General features: G+C 47.7%; 1 protein-coding gene across 1 annotated transcript in view; it reads left to right on the top strand.

Moving 5' to 3' along the window:
* The first annotated feature begins 2,329 nt into the window (after positions 1 to 2,329).
* TGM6 (transglutaminase 6) overlaps positions 2,330 to 27,190 on the top strand; it is a 36,917-nt gene continuing 12,056 nt past the window's right edge. The window contains exons 1-10 of the mRNA XM_053574673.1: positions 2,330 to 2,408; positions 14,235 to 14,408; positions 14,994 to 15,236; positions 15,988 to 16,106; positions 17,345 to 17,473; positions 19,018 to 19,195; positions 19,725 to 19,863; positions 21,591 to 21,694; positions 21,769 to 22,011; positions 26,673 to 27,014. Coding sequence (XP_053430648.1) covers positions 2,402 to 2,408; positions 14,235 to 14,408; positions 14,994 to 15,236; positions 15,988 to 16,106; positions 17,345 to 17,473; positions 19,018 to 19,195; positions 19,725 to 19,863; positions 21,591 to 21,694; positions 21,769 to 22,011; positions 26,673 to 27,014 — 1,678 coding nt within the window. The 5' untranslated portion in view covers positions 2,330 to 2,401. The remainder of the gene's footprint in view (positions 2,409 to 14,234; positions 14,409 to 14,993; positions 15,237 to 15,987; positions 16,107 to 17,344; positions 17,474 to 19,017; positions 19,196 to 19,724; positions 19,864 to 21,590; positions 21,695 to 21,768; positions 22,012 to 26,672; positions 27,015 to 27,190) is intronic.

Here is a 27,190-nt window from a genome sequence, read left to right as displayed (position 1 = left end):
ATTTTGTACATGAGCATGTATTATTATCTTTATAGTCAGAAGAACTATTAAACTGCTTTTAAAGCATCTGATTATCCCATAGCACAGATTTTAATTTGGGAAGTACTCCCTTCGTGCCGGGTACTGGAGTATCTTGAGTTGCCCCCAGTTTTGGTGCCTGTCTGCCACCTCTAGCCTGATCCTTAGAATTGGAGAATGTTGGAACCAGCAACACTCAGCTCACACCCTGATTTCACAGATGAGGGCACCAAGCCCCAGAGAAAGTAAATAACCTGCCGAGGGTCACACAGCTAGTGTGGCCTAGAAATAACAGAGTCCAGGGCTCCACTGCCAAGCTGCACTGGTCTCCCCCTGAACCGGAGGAGGAATCCTTGTTTGGGGTTGGGCAAGCAGTGTGTGGAATGCCAACCTCTGGGAGCCCCTGACCAGGCAAACCCAGGATAAGAGATAAAAGGGCCCTGAATAAGACTGTCATTAGCGGGGAGGAGCCTGACCTTGCAGAGGCAGAAAAGCAGCTTCAGTAGGGCCCAGGGTCTGAGGCAGCAGTCTGCAGGCTGTTAGGGAACGAGCTTCCCTGGGCTGGTGCCAGATGTCAGTAATTATAAGGCAAGGTGGACCTGCAAATTGACCATTAAGGATGTTTGCTCTACATCAAACCTGCAAGCAGAACTCAACCTCTCTGCCACTTTCCGTAAGAAATCCAACCACATCAAACACTATGGGGTTTTCACGTGCTTTCCTGGATGTTTGAGTTCTCCCAGGGAGTGGACACGTCACACTGCGCTCGGCACACAGCCATCTGCGGGCCTCTCCTTGCCCCGTCTCACAGATTCTACCTCCTCCCACTTCCCCTTCCTCTCTGGCCCTGGCCACATCCAGCCTCTGATAGCCCCAGGCCACCCTTCAAAGCGTTTCCCCAACCCAAAGAGAACCCTTGATTTTATTGCATGTAAGACTTTAGAGGACTTCAAGCTCAGAATCTTAGACTTTGAGGTAGAATCATTCTGAAGAATAATTTAATCCAGTACCTTTTGTTTACTGGTGGAGATGCTGAGGTCCAGGAGGGAGAGGCCTTGCCCAAGGTCATGGGATGCCCATGGCTGCCGGGTCTCTCAGCTCCTGGCTGGCACCAGCTCAGAAAGCCAGGGCAGATTATTCTTGCCTCTGAATCAGGGAGCCAGCTCCCCTCCTCTGCTTATTTACCTCCTCCCATGAGTCTAGGGTAATCTCACCCTGGGCAGTTGGGTTGTGATAGGGAGGTCCGACAAGACATCAAAAGGGCAGAAGACCTGATAAGAAGCCAGGCGAGGATTTTCTCCCACTTTCCGGGGTACAGGTGCCCCAGGCAGCTGTGGAACAACATCATCATCTTCCCACCATAAAGCTCAGAAGTCCCACATTAGAACATTCTCATACATTGAAGGGGGTGGACATGTTCTGAGGAATGGTCCAGGTGTCAAATCGTGAGAGATGGCAGCAGTGCGCAATGTCCACTAGGGGAGGGACAGGGGACTCAGGCTTCCTGCGCATCCCGGCTCTGTGAGTCATCGTCTTAATCTCCCTGAGTAGCCCCATGAAGGGGAGACACTGTCTTCACTTTCCTAACACTCAGGGAGGATCGCAGACCCCACGAGTCTCACAGAGTGGGTGGGGTCGGGGAGGATCTGTTTTCAAACCCAGGCCTGTCTGGGTCTGAAGTTTATTCCTCTGAAGCTCAGGGCCCCTCCATCAGGGCTGAGCCTGTTTGTGGGTGTGTGCAGGTGTGGGGGGAAGAGGAGGGGGGTGGATTCCTGGGAAGAGGATCGTGAACCTTTGCCTCTATAGACACTACAGAAGAGAAAGGAACCATAGCCCCAGGGATCTTCTGGTCTCATTCAGGAGGGGGAAAGACAGCCATCCACCAGAAGCCATGAGACCTGGGCTCCAGTGCAGCCTCTACAACTTATAATCATGTGCCTTTGGGGCCCTCATTCTGAGCCTCCACTTGCTCATCTGAAGGTTGTTTTGAGGTGTAAGAATGGCTGACCATAAACCCTAGTTCCCTCCCACTCTCCCTCTTCTTCCCCATTCTGTTTTTTGCTAGCCCATGACCTTCCTGTGCCTCCATACTCTACAGTTCAGCTCTCAGCTATGTTTCAAAGGCCTCTTGGCTGGAGCCACACCCACAGTGGACACCTTCTCAGCGCACACCAGCGTAATTACCAGGTGATTATGGGTCTCCTGCTGTCACCCTGGGGTGGAGGGCCACGCCTCCTCTTTTGAATTCTGACTTTCCTGCCTAGGAGTGTCCTGAGATTTTCCTTGTTAATGTTGGTGGGGCTGGATGCTCTGACGAGCCACACCATCCTGAGTGTCCACACACCACCGAGCCAAGGAACCGAGGAGTCCATCCAGCCGTCGCATGGCAGGTGAGTAGGCAGGACCTTGGTGATGTGAGGGGCTTGCCTGGGGTACGAGGGACCATGAGAGGATCATGGATAGTTAGGGTTTTAGAGCTTGGCGTTCCATGAGCTATTCCCGAGTGTTCATGAGACCCAAGATGAAAAAGCTGCCTCCACCCCGCGACCACCCAGCAAGCTGGTGGCCGAGGCTGGTTGGAGCACTCCCTCCTGGGCTGGGGCCAGGCCTTCTCTACAGGGCAGATGAACTAAGGTCTTCTTACATCCTGGGTACATTCTGCATATCTAAAGACATTTCTGGGAATAACGGGGGGTCGTGAAATGGGTGGGAGGGAGAGAAGGGTGCCACAGGCTGCACCCTGTCCTAACTCCTGCCTCAAGCCCTTGAGGGTAAGAGAAGCTCTGTCTGAGGTAAAAAGAACTGCTTGACCTTAAACAAAAGAATTGCCCTTGGTGCCTCTGTTTTCTCATCTGTACAATGGAGATTATAACACAAATTATCTCACAGGTCTGCAGTGAGGAGTTGATAATCCAATTTGGGGAGGGTAGTATCACACAAGGGCAGAGGAGGAAGACCTGGGACCTAGGCCTGGGGGTGGGACTGCAGGTGGACAGCTGAGTGGTCAGGAGGTGATCTTCTGAATGTAGACCCTCCTCTCCAAGGTGATCTGCATGCTGTTCCTTCACCACACAACATCTCATGTGGGTCCCTGTAAACATGCACTCAGAAAAAGTGTACCCTGTGGCCCCGATACAGTGAGTGGCAAACTCCCCCAACTCCGTGCCAGGAACTTGTCTGTCAGATGCTGGGTCCAGTAATGAACAAGTCAGCAGAACAGGGGTCCTGTGCTCAACTCAGGTCTTGGGATGTTTCTAATTCTGTGCCTGCTGGTTTTCATTGCTCAGCATTATGTGACAATTACATGAATCAACTCTTGTTTATTTTTTGATTTTCAAAGGCAGGTGTTATAATTTCCTTGTCACATTCTACCTTCCTCTTCACATTTCCTCCTGGCAGTTAGAAGCATTATTGGGCATCCTGGGGTGGGTCTGCTGCCCCAAGTCCCAGACCTTGCCCACCCCAGCTCACAGCCCAGACTGTTTCCAGAGCTGGGGTTGCTTCTCCTGTTGGCCCTGGTGTAGCAAGCACTGGCTTTATTCCTCTAAGATCTGCTTTTTAGGGCTGGCACTGAAGATCCCTCTTCCCTAAGCATTCAATAAGCTATTGGTTCAAAGATCTCTCCTGTCTATACATTCAATAAACTATTAGTTCTAAACTGGACAGTATCAAGTTTAATTGATGGCAATGAGGGTTCCACTGTCCAGTCTTCAGCTAACTTGCTAGATGACCATTACTCCCTCTAAGCCTCAATTTCTCCACTTGTAAAATGTCAGCATTAAATCCCACAAGCCAGACAGGTAAACGATTTGTTGGATTGAATTAAATTCCCCAGGTCTTCTGGATCCTCCTGGCTTCTTGGGAGGATCGGTTCCTAAGAGCAGTAGGCCATGACCACCATGTACTCTGTGCATAAATGGATGAGATGTCAGATCCTGGGTGGAAAGTTTATCCATCACCTGGAGTTCCTCCCAGGTCCTCCCTCACTCAGTCCGTGGTAGACATCCATAGATGACCCTGAATTCTTCCCTACAAAGCCTGGATGTGGCCCTGGATGTTAGACAGAGTTCTTCAAGTAGTCCCTACCCATCGATCAATGTTAGCAAATGAGATGAGCTCTTTTGCCATTATTGAAGTACAGTAACCTTTCAGCTTGAGAACTCTTAAGAATTGAGTGGAATACTCTGAAACTGGCTTTGGATGGGATGTTGGGTTGGAGTTGATGGGCCACTGCCTATTGGTGAGAGAGAGGCCAGCAGCTTCCAACAAGACCAGGAAGGAAAGGGAGATTGGTCAGTGGACTCAGGAAGGCTCCAGGCAACTCCCCAATTAGTCATTTCTCTATGACAGTCAGATGCCTATGACACTTACTACGAATATGATCATAATGGGGCCATTAAAAACCAATTATGTGGAGTTCAGAGTCTGGGAGATATTGCTGGCTTCAGTAGAGCTTCCTGGGCTCAGCCCCACCAGGTACCATGCCCTGGCTGGGACAGAAACTTGGGGAGGGTTGTATCACTCAGCCCTCTGGTATCACCCAAGGGCAAAGGAGGAAGAGCTAGGTGACCTAGGCCTGGGGGTGGGGCTGGAGGTGGATAGCTGAGTCGGCAGGAGGTGATCTTCTTAAATGTAGACCCTCCTCTCCAAGCTGACCTCTGGCATCACTTGCCAGTGAGCAAGGGAGCTGGGGAGGACAGGAGTAGGTTAGAGGAACCTTGAATGTCAGCAAGATGGTCGGGGATGTGATGGGTTTGTTTTGTTTTGTTTTTATACTTGTGCTGTAAGAGTGATGGTTCTTTAGCAAGAGAGATAGCATGCTGGAACTCATGAAGTGTGAAAAGTCTCTGAACCTCAATTTCTCCATAGTGACAAACAGTATGAGCTGAAAAGTACTCTGAGGCTGCTGGGGCCTTAAGCCAGGGGCTTATGTGGGGTGAGAATAAAATGAAAACCTATGTGTGTAGGAATTGGCAAGGAAGGATGAAGTGATGGGGGAGATTTGGGGAAAGGAATTCTAGATCCAGCACTGTGCCCAGTGCCTTGTACAGAGGGAGACGTCTGTCCTGGTTAAAGATGCTGCCCTAGCATGTTTATCAGTAGCTTCTCCTTTAACGCAGAATTTCCTGCTTTAGGTGATGCATTTTATCCTTACCTTGTTTATAATCATTGCATTTAATCCTCCTCAAAAGCCTGTGAAGAAGATATTGTTTTTTTTGGTTTGGGGTTTTTTTTTGGGCAATTTTTGGCCAGGGCCAGGTTTGAACCCGCCACCTCCGGTATATGGGGCCAGTGCCCTACTCATCTGAGCCACAGGCGCCACCCTGAAGAAAATATTATTGCCACTTCTCAGAGAAGGAAATCTGAACCTCAGAGAGACCCAATAACTTATCCAAGGCCACACAGCCAGGAAGTGGAGTGGACATCTGAAAGTCTTATGTGAATACTGATGAGCATACCATGAGCAGTAACACTATGCTGGTGTGTGCCTGGCACTGGTCCCTGTGTTCTCTGTGAATTACTTCACTTACCCTCCCAGTGTGAGAAGGCAGGTGCCATCATCATCCCCATTTCCACCAGGAGACTGAGCTTCAGAGAGTTTTCCTCACTTGGCAACAAATGGCAAAGCTTGTATTTAGTGGGGTTTGTTTGTTTGTTTGTTTTGAGATAGGGGCCCACTCTATCACCCTGGGGTAGAGTGCTGTGGCATCATAGCTTACAGCAACCTCAAACTCTTGGGTTCACATTGTTGTAATTATTTGCCACCTGTAAGAAAGACTTGGACCCCACTTCAGGTATCAATCAGATGGTGATTTATTACACCTGTGCTGGTGGGCCGCCACCCTGAAGGGCAAATGGCCCCGAAGAGAAAAGCAGGTTGCTTTTTATACCTTTTTGTGCTATGTGGCAAGCCAAGCAAAAACAGAAGCAGAATGTGGCCAGTTAGCTCAGGGGTGGGGTTACAGTCTCAGGGGGCTATGACGTGGTGGGGTTACAGTGAGTTGGCTACATCGTGGCAATCGCGTGGTGTACTACGTGGTGGTTGGCTTGGAGAGCTGGCATGGGGGCGACTAGGGGGATGCAGCACCTTGGGAGCTTCGCGTAGGTAATTTCTGTCACCATTGTTTTGCCATAGCTGGGGGATGGGGGAACTGGGAGAACGCCCTGTTCTACGGGGGTAAGCTTTCCCATTGTTTTACCTGTTGCTAGGAGTTCTTGAGAACTCAGGGAACTTCTTTGTTCTATTATGAAACCTGTTTGAGGAATTAACCCAAGGGGGGGGGGGTTGAGACATGCAGAGACTCAGGCTGAGACAGTTAGGGGCCTTTAGGGGTCCCTTTGCTGGGTATGAAAATGTGACCCTCTTGCCTCAGTCTCCTGCGTAGCTGGGACTACAGACACCTGCCACTACGTGCAGCTATTTTTTCTATGTTTAGTAGAGACGAGATCTCCCTTTTGCTCAGGCTGGTCTCGAACTCCAGAGCTCAGGCAATCCACCTGCCTCAGCCTCCCAGAGTGCTGGGTCACAGGTGTGAGCCACCATGCCTGGCCTGAAGCTTATATTTGAACTCAAGTGTAACCTCTGCACTCAGGCTCCCAGGCCTGACAGGGAGAAGGGAAGGAGGGCCGAAAAGCTAGAGGGCCTTCGAGACGTGTGAGAGGAAGAGGGAGCCTCTTGCCACTTCCTTCTGTCCCTGTACCTGGGGAGTGCAGTCTCAGGCCCGGAGTCTTGGGCCTTAAGCCCGGGGCTGGAGCTCACCTGTACATCCTCAGTCTCAGAGGTGAAGGCCCAGGGGCTGACAATATGTCATCCATTCTGTCCTCAGGGCATTGGCTACCTGAGAACACTGCCAACCAGGGGGGTCCCAGATCAGATGTTTCCTTTTCCTTCCCCACCCCCACCCGGTACCCACCTTTACATCAGCACACCCTGGGGAGGGAGACATCGGGGAGGGGCTGAGGGGGTTCAGAGGGATCCCTGAGGATCAGAGACACAGTCTCCAAACCGAAAGAGTCCTTCTTGGTCATTTCACAGGTAAGGCCCAGAGAGAGAAAGGCTCACCTGGGTTGGTGACAAGTTTGCCTATTTGTGTCTGAGGTAACACAAGCCCCTTCTCTTGACCCTACCATTTTGTAGAAGGAAGGAAGAAAGGGCAGGTTTGTGAACATAACAGCTTGAGAGCAGGGATGGGGAACCTGAGAACTTGAGGCCACATGTGGTGACCTTCTGGATTCTAAAATGTGGCCTTTTGACTGAATCCAAGTTTTATAGAACAAATATTTTTACTTTTATTAATATACTTTTGTTCATCTTTTATTATTTTATTTCATTATATATTATTTTAATTTTTAAGACAGAGTCTCATTTTGTAACCCTGGATAGAGTGTCAAGACATCATAACTCACAGCAACCTCAAATTCTTGGGCTCAAGTGATCCTCTTGCCGCAGGCTCCCAAGTAACTGGGACTATAGGCACCCATTACAATGCCTGGCAATTTTTTTTTTGCAGTTTTTTGGCTGGGGCTGGGTTTGAACCCACCACCTCCGGCATATGGGGCCAGTTCTCCACCCCTTTGAGCCACCAGCGTCGCCCACAATACCTGGCTATTTTTTTAGAGACAGGATCTCTCTCTTGCTTAGGTTGATCTGGAACTCCTGAGCTCAAGTAATCCACCCATCCTGGCCTCTCAGAGTGCTGGGATTACAGGCGTGAGCCACCGCACCCAGCCTATTTTATTTTTTTAAATGAACGTATTTAAAATACCAAAAAATACAAAGAGTTTCGATGAAGTAATCCTCCCAGACTGACTGACACAATTAGCACATTAGTAAGCCCTAAGGACTAAATTGACGCTGCTACACTCATGATTTAGTTTTAACTTCCCCCACCTGACTGGCACCACTACTGCATGAGGCTGGTTGGTGGGAGTTTATAGGAGTCAAGTTCACCTGCCTGTTATCAGCTTTTGACAATGGGGTACTGTGTTTCTGTTTGAAGTCAAGTTTGTAAGTAGTTACACAGCTTGACAGCATTTCCCTGTGATATCATGTCCAAATCAAAACGAACTAAATATTTCTTTGCAAGGTAAAACTATCTATACCATGTGACAAAAAAAATACAAGCACTTCAAAAAAAGATAGCTTTTTTCAAAACTTTTCAAAAGGCAATTTTGGATAAATGCTTTCCCCGTTAGCAATGGTCATGGATGAGCAGGATGATATATTCATATCACTTGAAGAATACACACCTGTTACAGACCTATTACTTGGAGAATTCAATGAACATTTCATGGACTTTGAGAATCATGACCTCACACTCAAATTAGCACTTCAGCCTCACCTAGGTGATATCACTGAGGCACCTAAAGAACTACAGATGGAATTGATTGAGCTGCCAGGAGATGACATTTTAAAGTCATTGTTTGATGCTAAGAAAGATGCAACTGAAACATGGGAAAGGCAGTAGAACCCCCACGCCTCCAGCAACACGCCTGAGACATGCTTTCTCACCTTGCAACCACTTATTGCTGTAAATCTGCATTTTCCTACCTAACCCAAATCAAGACGCCCTTAAAGTCACAAACGACTGATACCCATCTGGAGGATCAACTGAAACTGTAGACTCCCATGCTGCAACCAAATATTCAAATGCTCTCCAACAAAAAGAAGACACAGCACAGTCATTAAAAGGGTAATTAACTTTAGAATTAAGTTTTCATTTTTTGAAGTTATTAAGTACATAGCAGTTAGATTGTTACAAAACAATGTACATATTTAAGTATATCTCGAATGTGGCCTTATTTGATTACAGCTAAATTAGTGTGGCCTTCCGACATGAAAAAGATCCCCACCCCTGGTTTGAGAGGGATGGATTATGTGGTAGGTGAGGTGTGGATGGCTGGGGCATGAGCAGGTATGAGGCATGGGCACTGGTCCCCCAGGGCGGCCCAGGACGCTGCTGAGCATGAGCTCCCGTAGTCGTACCCCAGTCAAGGAACAGGGAGGGGCATTAGCTCCTGCATCCACCCAGTGCTCACTGAATACCCTGAGCCAGGCTCTAAACACCCAGAGAGGACGGGACCCAGGCCAGTGAGGGAGAGACACTCATAAGCAAACAACTGTAACTCTGCATTCTTGGTCATCAGTCTTAGCAGAATTTGAGCTGAGCACTGGGAAGAGGTGCTGTGGGGTTTATTTTTGATAGGGGCCTGGAAACCATCCCACATGCACATCCAATCTCCTTGCCTTGCCCTGCATGCAGGATCTCTGCCCCTGCACCCCAATCTCGCTGTCCCCCTGAGGACTGGTTAGGACAGAACTGAGCTGTACCCACCAGGACAGTAGTTTCTCCTCGGCAGAACTCTACCCTGATGGGTGTGGATGATCTAAGTCAGCTCCAGGGACAGGTCATGTGGATGCCAGAATGGTGACTCCTGGGTTGTGGGCAGGTGTAGAGTTTGGAGAGAGGGTGGCAGGTTAGGATTTCCAGGTAATATTTCTACAAAACCATCAAGGAGCAAAAGGAAGAAGTGTGTTCTGTGGAAGTAAACAAGAAGCAGAGTGGGGATGAACAGGAAGTTCAAAAAAACAGAGCTCCCCTCAGTGAAGGAAGGACTTTCTGAGAGTTGGGCATTGAATGACCTGCCTCTCAAAGGTATGGCCAGCTGGGACCGTGGTTAAGTATCCACCAAGAATTCAGCCGAGGGGATCTGACCCTGAGCAGGAAGCTGAAAGAGAGAGAAATGGTCTCTCAGATTCAGGGATAATAATGATAATGGCAAAAAAATAATAAGAAAAGGAAAACATAAACAAAAAAAGAAAAATGATAATGGCAATTCTGACTCATCCTACCTGCTCTTGCCCATCTGTGATAAGGGTGTACAGAGGATGCCAAAAGAATGTATACAATTTTAAGAAAGGAAAAATCTCTATTAAAATTGTAATATTATGGCTTGGCACCCATAGCTCAGTGAGTAGGGCACTGGCCACATGCACCAAGGCTGGGGGGTTCAAGCCTGACCCGGGCCTGCTGAACAACAATGACAACTGCAACAAAAAAATAGTCAGGTGTTGTGGCGGGTGAGTGTAACCCCAGCTACTTGGGAAGCCCAAGAGTTTGAAGTTGCTGTGAGCTGTGACACCACAGCACTCTACTGAGGGTGATATAGTGAGACTCTGTCTCATAATAATAATAAACAAATAAATAAATAAAATTGTGATACTCAGGTCACGTTTGACTTCTGCAATTACAAGAGGTACAGGATATGATATATAACAAATGTTATCAGCATATATTGAGTATTACAATTTTAATACAGTTTTTTCCTTTCTTAAAATGTGTATACATTTTTTGGCACCCTCTGTAGATGACTCAGAGGGTGACAGAGTTGCCGTGGGCTGTGGCAAGGAAGGAGAAAACCAATGCAAGGCTTGAACCCATGACCCAGGGTTCAGGAGCCTTCATCAAATACCAAACTCCCCTTGTATCCAGCCCTGGGGCATGCCAGGGCTGAGATAATTACCACCCAGTAACCTCATCCTCTGGTCCTGACTCAGCCACTAATGTATGTATCTACACATAACATCCTGTTCTGGCCTGTCCCTAGAAGGTTGTGCTTGGGAAGTAGCAACATGAATTCATGGGTTACAAATCCAGTGTGTCCTCAGGCAAGAAGTCTCTTTCTTCTCATCTCTGGATCTCAGTTTCTAAGTCAATAAATGCACACCTGAGCTTCTAATAAGCTTTTCTAGCTCTGCTGACATTGGACTTGACAATTCTATGTACAAGATGCCTGGGAGTTTCTGCTTATGTTTTCCAACAAAGCAAAGTCACCTGAACTCAAAGTTCTGGGGCTCCAGGGGCCTGTTCCTGCCCAAGAGCTACTGAAGCTAACTCGGTGTGAAGACGTTGGTTCTATTTTCCATTGTGAGAATTGGCAAAGCAATGGAAAAGTCCCCTGGCATTATTGTTCCAGCTCCTGCCACACAGGGTCACTGTTGAACCCTGGTCCTGAACAGCCCTTGCTCACCCACCATAGCGCTGGCTGCAGGAGCTCCCAAGCTTGGGACATGTGTCAGCTGTATGAGTTCCTACTCCCATGTTCAGCCATTATCCCCAAATCACAATGTTAAGGCTGTGGCTTCCAGCCTAGGCCATGCTAACACTAGTCTATTCCATGAATCTTAGGCTAGGGTATTAAGACCACGGCAGTGGTCTTATGAAGACAGCGTACTTAATTCAAATCCTCAGACAAGTACAGCCCCAGCTGACAGATGATTGCAACTACATGAAGGACTTCAAGTAAAGCCAGTCAGCTGAGCTCTCCCCAAATTCCTGACCCACAGAGACCATGAAAGGCAACATATGATTATTGTTTTTCTGAACTACACTCTGGGTTAATCAGATTGGTTAGGCCACCATGGATAACTGAAACATCAACTCTCTTGTCTCTAATACTCTCTCCTTATAACAAATATTTAATAGTTCCCCTTTGCCATTCTGAAATGAAATTGATGCTTCTTATCTGCCTCCATGTATCACTTAAAAAAATATATTCTAACTATTGGAAGGATCAATATGATTAAAATGTTTATGCTACCTAAAATGATTTAGAGATTCAATAAAATTCCCATAAAAATACCCATGTCATTTGTCATAGACCTAGAAAAAACAATCCTAAACTTCATATGAAACCCCAAAATATCCCAATACCCAAAGCTATTCTAAGCAAAAAGAACAAATCTGGAAGCATCACATTACCTGACTTCAAATTATACTATAAGACTATAATAACCAAAATAACATGGTACCAGTATAAACGTATGACAGGAAATAGAGCCATATAGCCTTAATTGATTTTTGACAAAGCAATCCTATTTAATAAATGGCGCTGTGAAAATGGATAGCCACACGCAGAAGAATAAAACTGGATCCCTATCTCTCACCATACACAAAAGTTAACTCAATATGGATTAAAAACTTAAAAGTAAGACTTGAAACCATAAAAATTCTAGAAGAATATGTAGGAAAAGCTTCTGGACATTGGCCTATGCAAAAAATATATGCCTTAGTTGAAGATGAAGGAGTCTGGACAAATCATAAGAGGCAATGGTGCAGTCAGAGGAGGCTTCGCAAGATGAAAAAGGAAGAGCAGGCTTGGGGCCTGTAGCTCAAGAAGCTAAAGTGCCAGCTGCATACACCAGAGCTGGTGGGTTCGAATCCAGCCCGGGCCTGCCAAACAAAAAAATGACAACTACAGCCAAAAAATAGCCGGGCGTTGTGGCAAGCACCTGTAGTTCCAGCTACTTGGGAGGCTGAGGCAAGAGAATCGCTTAAGCCCCGTTGGAGGTTGCTGTGAGCTGTGATGCCACAGCACACTACCCAGAGTGACAGCTTGAGGCTCTGTCTCAAAAAAAAAAGAAAAAGAAAAAGGAAGAGCATACATTAGCTTCCTAAAACATCTTTTTGCATATTGCTAGTTAATCTTATACACTGCACCAGCATGATCTTTCCAAATCTGATCACATCATGCCCCACCCCCTGGCTGCTTAAAATAAAATAATTTGTTGACACACCACAGCCCTTAGGATAAAAGGCAGACTCCCCATCCCCCTGCAAGGCTCGGTGGTCTGGACCCTTGCTAACTCCTCCAACCTCATTGCTTTCCCCACACATCTGCTTTCTCTCACATTTTGGAAGCCACTGTGCTCCCTCCCGCCTCTGTGCCTAGCGCCATAACTCCTGCCTAGAGCCCAGGGCTGTACGTGTTCTGTGCTCCCAGTACTCCCTATGTCTGTCCCTTAGGGGTCTTTTCAAAAATTGCTCCTAGACATTTGAGATCTGTCTGCTTAATGCCAATCTTCTGTCCTGGGCTGTCAACTGCCTGGTGTCAGGGCCAGTGGGTATTTCATGGACTATTGGGTCTGCAAGATCCAACGTGACACCTGACATCTGAATGAATGAACCCTGAATAGATTGAAGAAAGGACACTGGGTTTGAGGCTAGATTCATCACTCAACTTTCCCCTGCAGACATCCCATCCGATTCAAGATTCTGCATCAGCACCACCTTCTTGAGGAAGCCTTGTTTGTCACCCTTCAGACCAGGCCTGGCCCCTCTGCTATTGTTATTTCAGTTCCTGTGCTTCTCCGTGGCAGGATGTATCAAAGCAATAACCAGTCATGTCTGAGCTCACCTATTTAGGTGTCATCCTTCCTTGCCTGGAACATCACAACTAATTTTACTGAGCACTCACATTCTGAGGGCTCTAGATGATAGGTAGTTATCCTCACAATCGCTGCACTGGCCTTATTACTCCCATTCTGCAGAGGGGGAAACTGAGGTTCAGAAAAGTCAAGCAGAAGGTGTCATCTGACCCCAGAGGCTCTGCTCATAACCATTGAGCAACACGGCCTTAAATCCATGTCTATCTTCAGTGCCAGATACTAGCCTGTATAGAGAATATACAGTCCATCCTCAACATCTGTGGATTCTGCATATATAAATGGGTCCACTCAGTGAAATTTATTTTTAACTCCAAAATCAATACTCCTGAAACTTTCTTGATCATTCACAGACACACAGAGAGTAGTGAAAACTCGTGTCACCTAACATGCATGTTCCCAGCTGGAGCCGAACAGGTGACACTCTGCCTTCCTGTTTCAGTGCTCATATTATAAACAAGTATCCTTTCTCTGTCCCTATCATACCAAGTTTTTTGCATTTTTGTCCCTTTTCTTGGTTATTTCTCTACTCAAAATGGCCTCCACATACAATGCAAAATGCTATCTAGTTCTTAAACACAAGAGGGCTGTGATGGGCCTTACACAGAAAATAGGTATGTTAGATAAACTTCATTCAACATGAAGTTATAGCACTGCTGGCTGTAAGTTCAACTTTAATGAATCAGCAATATATGTAAAATGATGTATCTTTAAACAGAAACACACATAAAACAAGGTTACGTACTAATGAGTTGATGACTAAATTACGAGCAGTGGCTCACAGGAACCCAACCCCGTGTTTTCCCTAAGGGCAATGGTACAGTACTCATGAATTCAACAACCACCCGGAATAGGGAATCTCCCGTATGTGATAGTGTGATTGGATGGACAAATGACTGGCAGGGTGAAGTGGACGGATGGGACAATCCGCCAGGTGTGGGTGAGGGACACGGCGAGAACCTGGCCTCATTCCTATCCTCTCCCTGATCAGGGATCAGAGTCATCACAGTGGACTGGCAGCTGGAGAGGAACGGCGCTGCCCACCACACCCAGGAGTACCCCTGCCCCGAGCTGGTAGTTCGCAGGGGCCAGTCATTCACACTGATTCTGGAGCTGAGCAGGGCCCTGGACCACGAGGACGCCCTCATCTTCACGGTGGAGACGGGTGAGTGGCCTCCCTGGCGCCCTCTGCTGGTACATTTGGAGGGACTTGTCTTGTGACCAGTAACCTGAGACCTTGCGATTAACAGCTGGGGCTTTGCAGAAAACAAGTTCCTGTGGGTAGGCTGAATGAACCTTGATCCCTGGAGGCTTGTGATGACAGCTTTCTGGGGACAATTGGAAGATGCTGCTGCAGACAGCGGGATGGATGAGATGTCCTTTCTGGGAGCATGTGGATATCAAGGAATCAGGGTTCTGGAACAGCATGGAAAATCAGGGGCACTTTGGAAACCCAAGCTGTTCTCTTTCCCGCCCCAACATAGACAGACTTTGATTTCAAAGGGGTGCTGTCACTTCCTCCACGTCCTAGGAAGTGGCTGGGAGTCAGGACAGCAGAAGTGTAACCCACACTGCCACTGGCCTTCTTGTTCTTAGGCAGGTCCTCCCCTCTCCCGCAGCCTCCCAGCAGTGCAGGGGTGAAGGCTGCTCTCCCAAGCCTGCAGCTCCTAGGCCTGCAGCTTTTCCTGGTCTCTGAAGCTGGGCAGGGGCAGACAGGGTCTCCTGCCTGATCCCCTCTCCCCTCCGCTAGGACCCCGGGCGTCTGAGGAGCTCCACACCAAAGCTGAGTTCCAGACGTCTAGGCCAGAGGAAGGTGATACCTGGACAGCCGTGGAGGAGGCTCAGACAGAGAACATCTTAACCATCAGCCTTGCCAGTCCTCCTGATGCTGTCATCGGCCGTTACCTGCTGAGTACAAGGGTCTCCTCTCGCCGCAAACACAGCAACCGCAAGCTAGGGGAGTTTGTTCTCCTTTTCAACCCCTGGTGTCCAGGTAAAAGCTGCCAAATCCAAGACAAAGGTTTCCAGAACTTGTCCTCAGAGGCAGGCCTGCCCTCGGAGGAGGCCTGGGAGGCAGTTTAGGAGACAGGAAGGTGAATGCCAAGAGCAGGGCTAGAGCTGGGCCCAGGCAGAGGTGAGCACTGGAAACAGGAACTTGGTAGCAGGTGGCACAAAGAAGCCTGTGGAAAGGGGCAAGAATCCGGCAGTTTCTGGTACACGGAGGCCAGTGGGCAGGAGATGCCCAGGGTGGGTAAGAGCTGGACAGAGAATCAGACTGCCTTGGTTTAGTCCCAGCTCTGCTAAGTTGCTACCCTCTGGAGTCTCAGTTTTCTCATCTGTAGTATGGGAATAATAACAGTGTCTACCTCTCAGGACTATGGTGGGAATTCATAGACTAATGCTTGTATAATACAAGGTACGTTGTAAGCCCTCCGGACAAGGTATTCTTATTAATATTTAGAACTATGAGGCTGCTATTGCCATCAAGGAGGGTCACCCAAAGGTGTCAGGACTCCTAAAATCCTTTGGTCTTGGGCTGGGTTGGGGTTGGCCCCTGCTTGGGGAAAGACAAGCCAGGAGGGATTGGGCTTGGCAGGGGGCACAGGGGAGCCCACAAGCCCCTTCATGCCCTCCCCTGCCCCAGTCTCCAGGCACTGTCCTGCTGCAGATCCAGTCACAGCCCCTTCCCCAGGCCAGCAGGTCCAGAGCCCCCGCCCACAACCTGCCTGGTGACTGCTTTTCAGAGGACGATGTGTTTCTGGCCTCAGAGGAGGAGAGACAGGAGTATGTGCTCAACGACAGTGGGATCATCTTCCGAGGCGTGGAGAAGCACATCCGAGCCCAGGGCTGGAACTACGGGCAGGTCTCCAGGGGCACAGGCCAGACAGGGACATGGGCGGGGGCATGGGAAAGTTGGCTAGCCCAGGAACCCTCAAGAGGGACGTGATGGGCTCACTCTTAGAGCAAATCCTTCATTCATCCTTCCACTGCTCCCTGGGCCAGGGCCTGTGCTGGGGCGTCAGGAAGGAGAGGGTCTTTGTATGATAAACCACTGCTCCAGTCAGTGGTTTTCAAAGAGGAGCACACATCAGAATCATACGCAGGGCTCGTGGAAACCTGGATTGCTGGGCCTCACCCCGAGACTCAGTAGGCTTCAGCAGAACCTGAGAATTTGCATTGCTGATGCTGCTGGCCTGGGACCCCCTTGAGAGCCACTGGCTTAGATAACTAGTTATGACACCAGATGCAAGGGTGGAAAGGAAAGTCAGAATGGTAGGCGTGGGAGCAGATGGAGTTCAGAAGAAAGTGGGAGGAAACACCACCCAGGGGACTGTGCAAGGTGTCATGATATTGGGGTTGTGCCTCCAGTTAGGCAGGATCTGGACAACAGAGGGAAGAGCAGACAGAGCCACATGGTGATAGGGAGTAAGGGAGTCCGGAGTCTGCTGGAGGAGCTCTGTGTGTCTGAACCCGGCCAGGAATCATTAAGGATGTGACTGTCAGGCTGAGGAGTCCTGCACCACCCTGCAGGCGAGGGCTTCAGTACATCTGGTGCTTGGAACTGGGCAGGGAAGATACTATGGAGAGTTCAGGGTCTATCTAGGGGTGGCCATTACTCAGCACCATCTCTTGTTGCTGTGTGGGAATGTGAGCCCAGGCTTGCCAGACCCTCCAACTCTTGAGACACCAGAAATCTAAATTTGTACGTAAAAATCCCCCAGTTTTTAAATGTTGCCAATGAACTCAAATGCCTCTCACTTTCAAATACATTTGAAAGCATCACGTAGACCAAATGTTCACACACCAGTGAGGCAGATGTAGCTCGGGAGCCACTGTTTGCCCACACGTTACCATGGGCAACAGGGAGCCAGGGAGGTTATGGGGCAGGGGAGGGGCATGACTAATGTTGAGCTTCTAGCTCCCACGGTGACTCTTTGAGGAAGGGGTTCTGGGACAAGGAATGCTCTGTGATGTCCCTAGGGCATGGGGCAGGGGCAGACTCCCTTGCACAGACACAGGTGTCTGACCAGATGAGGGTGGGGGAGGGCGAGAAGGTAGTACCTAAGCACAGCCTCTAAGCACAGCCTTCCTGGGGAGCAGTTTGAGGAGGACATCCTGAACATCTGCCTCTCCATCCTGGACCGAAGCCCTAATCACCAAGACAACCCAGCCACTGATGTGTCCCACCGCCATGATCCTGTCTATGTCACCAGGATCGTCAGTGCCATGGTGAGCAGCCCCCTTCCATCCTTCAAGGGTTCCCAGGCCAACCCCAGGGCCACGCCCTATGATTTTTCCCAAGTCAACCCTTGTTTTAGTTCTCTGTTTCTATATAAAAATCCACCCCAGACACTGGGTGGGATAAGTACAGCCCTTTATTATTTTGGAGATCAGGAGTGTGGGAAGAGCACCATGAGAATGGATTGTCTCTGTTCCAAGATGCATCAGCTGGGAGTAGCTGAATAACTGCAGATGTCTGGCATGGTTTGAGGGGGACCATGTATCCGGGGCCTTGGTTCCGGTGGTCAGTAGTTCTTTGGTCACCATCCATGTGGTGTCTGCTGGAGCTGGAATGTCCAGGATGGCTTCTTTGTCCACGGGTCAGGCCCCTAGGCTCAGGTGGCCAGAATAGCTGGACTGGTCAGTCACCATTCTGTCTCTCCATAAAGCCTTTCCACGTGGCTAGCTTGGGCTTCCTCACAGTATGGCAGGCTCATCCATGGCAGCTGGCCCTCCCCTCGGGTGATTGTTTCGAGGAAGAGGCAGTGGAATCTCCAGTTTTAGAAGACCTGGAAACTGGCACAGCATCACTTCCCAGACAGTCAGTGATCAACAGCAATCACAAGCCAGCTCAGACGCAAAAGGAGGGGACATAGGTCTCAGCTTTCCATGGAAGGAGTGCAAACCTTAATCTATCACAGGTTTCAGGCCACAGTGCTTCCTCCTCAAAAGGTGGCTGGGGGCCCGCCAGCTCCTTCTGTCACATGCAGGTGTTAAGTTCAGTGCATGGGTACCTGAGATTCCAAAACTGCACAAAAGCTGTGTTTTTCATATATGATAGCCTCAATTCTTTTACATCTTAGAGATCCAGCAGAGCACAGAGAACCATCAATGACAACCCCAAACACATCATAGCCCTGCAGGCAGTGAAAGTCCTGAACTCAGGATCCTGAGTCCAAGTCTTGAACTCACAGGTCACCACTTTTACAAATCTGCTGTGTGATTTAGACAAGGCTCTTAATGCCTCTGAAGCTCATTTTTCTTGTTTAAAAAGAAAAGATAATAGTAGAACTTATATCACAGACTCACACAGGTGAATATAGCGTGCACAAAGTTTTTAGGATAGTGCCAAGAACACCTTAGGCATTTAAGAAATGTTACCTTAGGCATTTAAGAAATTATTATGCCACCAACAGTCCCCAAAACAGATCATTTAAAACAGGACTGGTTGCGGCGCCTGTGGCTCAAAGGAGTAGGGCAGTGCCCTGTATACAGGAGGTGGCGGGTTCAAACCTGGCCCTGGCCAAAAACTGCAAAAAAAATAAAATAAAATAAAACAGGAAAGGCTCTAAAATCACAGATGATTTTCAACAGAGTATCCAGAAAATAATTGAAAATGATAAGTGCCATCAAAAGTAGGTTTTTTAAAACTACAGATGCCCCTAATTTTCAGACAATTTAAAAGCAGAAGTGACCCCAACTGACTTCACAATGACAGGGCCCTGAGAGTGGGGATCCCTGCCCTGTGGTGGACCCGTGCCTTCCCTACCCAGGTGAATAGCAACAACGACCGGGGAGTGGTCCAAGGCGAGTGGCAGGGCAAATATGGCAGCGGCACCAGTCCACTGCACTGGCGTGGCAGCGTGGCCATTCTGCAGAAGTGGTTCAAGGGCAGATATAGGCCAGTCAAATACGGCCAGTGCTGGGTCTTCGCTGGAGTCATGTGCACAGGTACTCTGGAGAAGAGGGGCCCCACCCCTTGCCTGTTCCTTTATTTGCATGTATTTGCATAGATTGCAATCTGTCTTCATTGATGAGGAGGAAATAGAAGTCTGCTTCATAAAAGAGAAACCGGATAAATCATTTACTTGACTTTTGCAGGAGTCCTACCTCCCTCTGCCTTTCACTTGTTGAGTGCCTTGGGCAAGTGTTATGGCCCCCTTGATTTCAGGTCCCCTTAGGAAGATGGCTGTTATGTGGCTCCCAATGTCCTGCCAGCCTCAGAGCCTGTCGGTTCACATGGGGTGGCAGCAGTGTCTCCAGAAGTCCCTGAGAATGTACAGGAGATGGTGGCATTTCTGAATGTGAAGGCATCACAGCCCTGCCACCTCCCAAAGCAGACAAACATGGGGACAGGGAGGATGGTGGGAGGGCATTGGCCAGAAATGAGGCCAGTTGGCCTGCTGGGGAGGGAGTGGACCTCTCCCTCCAGATCTGGGGTCCCGGGCTGCTCTGGAGCCTCCTGGCCTCTGCTCTGCAGTACTTAGGTGTCTGGGGATCGCCACACGGGTCGTGTCCAACTTCAACTCAGCCCATGACACGGATCAGAACCTGAGTGTGGACAAATATGTGGACTCCTTCGGGCGGACCCTGGAGGATCTGACGGAAGACAGCATGTGGTGAGTCCTGCCTCCAACCCAGCCCCAGGGGCTCCTGAGCCCAATAGGAGTGGCAAAAGGTGGCCATGTCATCCTCCATGACACGGCCTGGGAGGGCAGGTTTAGAGCCAGCTCTCCTGACCTAGGCCAGTTCTAGAAAGTGGGAGAGCCACCTGTGGATGGGGGATCCCCTTCTGTGATGCAAGATCTCTGGACACCTGACTGAGAATTTAGGAGAGGGCTGGAGATTTGACTGGTTGCCTTGAACCCCCAGTTCATGGAAATCTGTGACCTCCTGGGTGTGGGGTGGGACTTCCTCCCATGTGGTCTCTTTAGAATCCGGCTTCTGTTTCTGCATTGGCTGAGCATTCTCTGTGCTGTGTCTTACGTGGGAAACAGCCTCTTTCCTTTCCCCGTTAAAACAAAACTCTTCACACACAGTTTTTAAAAATTCATTTTAATTTAATTTTCTAAAATAGAAAATACATTCATGTGGTTCAAAAGGGACAAAGTGAGTCACAGTGACAAGTCTCCCTCTCCCCCAGATCCCCAGCCTCCCCATCCTCTCCCAGGCAACACCAGGTTCCTACAGCTCCTGCCAGAGAGGAGCTCTGCAGATATGGAAACACACACAGATCTAGGGCCTCCCCCTTCTCTGCTTAAACAATGTCAGCAGCATGAGGTAAAACTGTTCTTGCTTGCACAGTGAACAATGCCACATCAGTACTTAAAGTTTTCCTTATTTGTCGTGTTTGAAATATTAACAATAGCACACCCACCGACACCTAGTCTGTGCCAGGCCCAGTTCTACATGTATTTGGATTAATCATGTATTTTCGCCCAACAATCTGTAAGTTCAAATTCTACTGTGTAGCTGAGGACACTGAGGTGTAGAGAGGTTCAATAACCTAAGGCCACACAACTAGTGAGTGGAAAAGTAAGGGTGTGAACCCAGTTTGCCTTTCAATCATATGAAAAAGCCATCTTTTATTCAACCATTTTACATGAATGGACACGGCAAGTGCTTCAGTTTAAAAAACTTTTACAAACAAGTCTTCAGTGAATAACCTTGTTCAACTGTCTACTTATGCAAGTCTGTCACACACAGCTGACTTTCTAAAGATAAGGAGAGATGGTGATGAGAACACAACACAGAAACACAGATGGCCTTGCACAGCAAGCCACCACCCAGAGACACTGACATACTTTCTGTTCTTTGAACACACTAAGCTTTTCCTTGTCTCAGGACCTTTACACATGCTGTTCTTCTGCCTGGAATGCTGTTCCCTTCACTCTTCCTTTGGCTAATTCTTTCTTATTCAAGTCTCACCCTAGATGTCATTTACCTAGAGTAGGTCTAAGAGTTATTCTGAAGCTCAAGCCTCTCTCTTTTCTACATTTAGTGTCACTTGCATTTGTTTGATTTATCTCCTGATTTAATTTTTCCTATCTCTCTCATTAGAATATAAGCTACTTGAGAGCAAGGGTCTTCTGTCTTATTTGCGGTTGAATTTCTGATACATTAAACAACAGGTTCCTGACATATATACACTCATATATCTATATACACATGTATACAAAAAAGATATGTGGATGATATGTGCTCATCAAGGTGTTTGAATGAATGGTTCACAAATTGCAGCTACAGACCTTATGCGGAATAAGGACCTGGCTCACAGTGAGACCTTCCCCTCCTTGGGCCTCTGTGCTCACTCTCAGCCACCTTACCCACCCTCTGTCTGTGGCAGGAATTTCCACGTCTGGAATGAGAGCTGGTTTGCCCGGCGGGACCTGGGCCTCTCTTACAATGGCTGGCAGGTTCTGGATGCCACCCCCCAGGAGGAGAGTGAAGGTAGGGCTTAGCCCAGTGGGTCCCAGGCCTCAGACTTTCCTCACACACGTTGCTCATGCCCACCCTCCCTGCAGGTGTGTTCCGTTGCGGCCCAGCCTCAGTAACCGCCATTCGTGAGGGTGATGTGCACCTGGCCCATGATGGCCCCTTTGTGTTTGCGGAGGTCAATGCAGACTACGTCACCTGGCTGTGGCATGAGGACGAGAGCCGTGAACGTGTATATTCAGACACAAAGAAGATCGGGAGATGCATCAGCACCAAGGCGGTGGGCAGCGACTCCCGAGTGGACATCACAAGTCTCTACAAGTATCCAGAAGGTAAGGACCATAAGGCAGGCTTTGGCAGCTTCCATTCGGCACTATCCCATGCTCTGAGCTGAGTGCCTTTATTTACGTTCCAAGTACCTCTTCTGTATGAGAAAATTTTCCTCATATAATAGTAGGTGCATTTCCTTGAACACTTGCCATATGCCAGAAACTATTAGGTATATTTGCTTAAGATAATAATGATTACTACTAGTAATAATAGTGAGGACAGTAGCAGGTGTTACTTTTTGAACACCTGGCATACATTGCACTAGGCACAGTTTAGACTAATAATAGCCGCTCCTGTTTACCATCTGCCATGGTCTGTGCATGGTCACTAATTTATGGCCACTGGTTTATTGAAGAGCCTGTATTTGCTGGGGTACAAAAATAAGACACTTGTATTTTTTCTTACAGCTGCCTCTATCTATACCCTTATCTATTGAATATCAGGTTCCTAGGCAGTGTTGTGGTCTGATAGATATATTTTCTGCCGTTTCTATGTGGTTAAAACCATGTTACCAAGTAATTAAGACTTCAGGCTCAAATGTGAATCAGATCTTATCTCCTCCCCTCCCCTGAGCACACTAGAGCTGCAACTCTGGAAGTTTGCAAAGGAGAAGTAGACACAGCCTGCTCCAGACCCCCTCACACCCCCTCACCTCCCTTTTCTACTCTTTAGCAGACCTAGTTGCACATTGGAATCACCTGGGGAGATATATCTTAAACCACAATTACTTATTTGGTTAATTGGGTGGGTCAGAATTTGGGCTGTGCTCAGCTGGGATGGCTCATCTGTTGTATGTGCTTTCAGCTAGGATCTTGCACTCTGGGCCTCATGTGGGACTGCTGGGATTGCTGGGCCTCTTTCTGCACTTAGCCCCAGTAGGTTGGTTCTGTCCAGATGGCAGCAGCATTCTCAAAAGGTTAGAATTAAAGCTGAAAATTCTCTTGAGGCCTACCTAAGAATATGTACCACATCACATCTGCTACATTCAGTTAATCAAAGCATTTTGTAAGGCCAAATCAAGGAATGGAAAGTAGACTCCACCTCTTGAGCAGAGGAGTTGCAAGATATTACGGCCATTTTTAATCTGCCCAGTTAGGGCCCAGACTGCACCCTAATTGGATTGCAGTCTCTAATCCAGGGGATGTGGCCTGCCATCAGGACTTTTAAAAGCTCTCAGGTGACTCCAGTGTCCAGCCAATGTTGAGAACCTGGGTCTAAGTCTTCTGGTGTGTTAGGCCAAGGAGGAGGGAGAGGAAGAGAGAAGAGAGCAAGTACTTTTGTCTTAACTGGGTCGGGATCCAGTGCCAATAAGCAGGGCAGGAGCTGCTGCCAGGTTTACTGTCTGTACTTGGTGGGGACAAGTAGTGACTCCACCACATCCTTCTGCCATGGAGACTCTCTCCTGGTGCTGTCCCCAGGCACTGTTGATTTCTTGGCCCCTTTCAGTAGATCCCCTTCCAACTTATCCCCTCTCATCCCAGTTGGTGAATAGTGGTCTTCGTCCCCAAGTTTTACAGGGGTTTTACAAGGCTATGGCCCCCACCCTAACCTATATTCTGTGCCTCACTCCAAAGCTGGGAACTGAGACCCAGCACTTGGGGTACAAATATACAGTAATTCAGAGAGTGTGTTACTGGCATAAAAATAGACATATAGATCAATGAAATAGAACTGAGAGTAAATAAATAAGCTCTTAAAATTGTGTTTAATTGATTTCAACAAGGATGCTGAGATAATTCAATGGAGAAAAGAATAATCTTTTCAACAAATGGTCCCAGGACCACTGGATATCCATATGCAAAAGAATGAGGTTGGGCCCCTACTTTACAATGTCACAAAAAATTACCTCAAAATGGATCACAGACCTATATGGAAGGCTAAAACTATAAAACTTTTAGAAGAAAACAGGAGTAAATCTTCATGACCATATGTTAGACAAAACCTTTTTAGATATGACATCAAAAGCACAAGTAGCAAAAGAAAAGCATAAAAAGTTGGACTCCATTAAAATTAAAAATTTGTGCTGCAAATAAGACCATCAAGAAAGTGGAAAGAAAGCCCATAGAATAGGAAAGAGTATTTGTAAATCATGTATCTAGTGGATAATGATTTGCATCCAGAATATATGTGGGTGCGTGTACACATATATATACTCTTACAACTCAATAATAAAAAAGAATAAGCCAGGCATGGTCACTTAGGCCTAAAATCCTAGCATTTTTAGAGGCTGAGGTGGGTGGATTGCTTAAACTCAGGAGTCCAAGTCCAGCCTGAGCAAGAGAAAGATCTGTCTCTACTAAAAAAACTAGCCAGGCATTGTGGTGGACACCTGTAGTCCCAGGCCCTTGGGAGGCTGAAGCAAAAGGATCATTTAAACCCAAGAGTCTGAAGTTGCTGTGACCTATGATGATGTCATGGCACTCTACCCAGGGTGACAGAGTGAGACCCTGTCTCAAAAAAAAAAAAATGGTAATAATAATAAAATAAAGAATACAATTTAAAAATGGCAAAGGATATGACTAAACATTTCCCCAAGGACAATATTCAAATGACTAAACAAGCACATAAAAAGATGCTCAATATTATTAAGTCATTAGGTAAGTGCAAATCAAAACCATAATGAGATACCACTTTACATCCACTAGAGGTGCTATAATCAAAAATATGGACAATCAGTATTGCTGAGGATGTGGAGAAACTGGTACACTCATACCTCACTGGTGGGAACAGCCACTTTGGAAAACCGTTGGACATTCCTCAAAATGTTAAACACAGCATTACCATGACCCAGCAATTACATTTCTAGGCACCTAACCAAGAGAAATGAAAACAAACATCCACACAAAAACTTGTACATGAACCTTCATAGCAACATTATGCAAAATAGCTAAAAAGTGGAAGCAGCCCAAACACCCATCAATAGGTAAATAGAGTATCTATCTCTACAATGGATACTCTTCAACAATAACAAGGAATAAGGTGACTGACATGGATGAACCTTGAACACATTATGTTAACTGAAAAAGCCAATCACAAGACTACACATTGTATGATTCCCTTTATATGCAATGTCCAGAATAGGAAAATTAGGAATCAAGTTGGTAGTTACCTACGGCTGGGGCTGGAGTGGAGAGGAATGGATGGCAATTGCTAATGGTTATGGAGTTTCTTTTATGGGTGACGAATGTTCTAAAATTAAATTGTGGTGATGGATGCATGACTCTGTGAACATACTAAAAAACATGGAACTGTACACTTTAAACAGGTGACCTGTATGTTACAGAATTAGGTCTTCATAAAGCTGTTCAAAAAATCAGGTGGTCAAAGAAGATTTCCCTGTGAAAGTATCATTAGATTCTTTGGCAGGGAAATGAAACATTTCATAGTAAAAATACATTGTGAATATATTGTGGAATAGCAAAATTTGCATACATTTTAATAAGACATGGATGTTAAAGAACCTTGGTGTCCACATGGATCCCTTCAGACCAAGATCACACAGAATTAAGGACTTTGGGGAAAATATCTGGGAAAGAGCAGTGTGGAGACTGCGCACTGCAGATTTCAAGTAGGGAAGTGGAAAGATCAGAGATGGATTTTGCAAGGACCAGAGTGGGGAAAGGACTGGAGAGGACATTCTTGACCACTGTGGTGCTCAGTGCCTTGCCTGTGAGGCTCCTGTTTCCACTTTGCAGATGGGAAAACCAAAGCTCAAAGGAACTAAATAACGATAACGGTAACACAAGTTCACAAACCAACCTGATGGTTAGGTGGTTTATATGGTGGGAAAAGAGGAAAGATTCCAGATATTAATGATGTTGCTCAGCAGGACGTGGTGAGAGGTCAGCAGTGGGTGTTGAGGGTGAGAGAAGCTGAGAACACTCCCAGATTTTTGGTTTGTATGACTGGCTGAATGGTGGTACCATTTGCTGAAATGGAGGATGCTGCTGGGCAGAAGATGAGGTGTTTGCTTGGATTTTTAAAGACAACACCGTAGATGTCCTGAGGTGTGTAATAGCCTGGAGCTCAAAAGAAAGGTCTGTCTGACAATGGAATGCAGAGTCTCAGGGATTCCAAACTCACATGTCTACATGGGCCCCGCAGATGGCACCCTGTGAGTACCACAGTTCAGTGAGAATTACAAGGTGGAGATCAAAGACAACCAGAGCTCATAGCTGCCATGCAGAGAGTGGCAAGGGGGCATGAATGGGATTTGGAGCCTGCTGCCTGGGTTCAAATCCCAGCTCCCTCACTTGCTACACAAGCTGTGTGACTGAGGAGTTACATTACTTCTCTGTGCCTCAGTTTCCCCCTCTGTAAAATGGGAACGGTAATAGTACCTACCTCCTAGGGAGAAAATATAGCATCAAGAGCTATAATGCCTGACATGTAGTATGTACAAAAATGTTAGCTGTCATGATTGTATGAGGCTTCTGACGCAGTTGTCAGAGAAGCTGGAAATGTGCATTTTTATGTAAAACTTCCTGATCTGAAGTTGTTGGCAACTGATGAAAATGTTATTTAGATAGTCAGAAAACCATAAGGCATATGGCTGAGGTCTGCATATGTCCCTCCAGCTGTCAGATTGAGACCTCCAAGAGCCCTGGTAAATTAAAGAAGGGGGCAGAGGGTGCCTGCCCTGATGGTACGCAATGCCCTGCAGGGTCCCGAAAGGAGAGGCAGGTGTACAGCAAGGCGGTGAAGAAGCTGTTCGGTGTGGAAGCCTCTGGGAGGAGAACCCGAGTCCGCAGGGCGGGGGGACGTGGTCTGTGGCGTGATGACCTCCTGGAGCCTGCCACCAAGCCCAGCATCACTGGCAAGTTCAAAGTGCTGGAGCCACCCGTGCTGGGCCACGATCTGAGACTGGCCTTGTGCCTGGTCAACCTCACCTCCCGGGCCCAGCGTGTCCAAGTCAACCTGAGTGGTGCCACCATCCTTTACACCCGCAGGCCAGTGGCAGAGATCCTGCATGAATCCCATACAGTAAGGCTGGGGCCACAAGAAGGTAAGAATACGTGGGCTTGGAGGGAGGGACCTGGCCAACCCACCTGCTTTTCCAGGAAGGTTGGTTGGGAAAGGGGTCTTCCCAGGTCCATTCATTCCTAGGAAGGAAAGGGATGTCCCTGAGCACTGTATTCAGTGCCTTCCCTCTTGTCCCTCCTTTATAGAAGAGAAAACAGA

The sequence above is a fragment of the Nycticebus coucang genome, chromosome 21 (genome assembly GCF_027406575.1).
Source record: "Nycticebus coucang isolate mNycCou1 chromosome 21, mNycCou1.pri, whole genome shotgun sequence".
NCBI lineage: Eukaryota > Metazoa > Chordata > Mammalia > Primates > Lorisidae > Nycticebus > Nycticebus coucang.
Note: the sequence above shows the minus strand (reverse complement) of the source record. Positions and strands in the feature narration are given on the sequence as shown.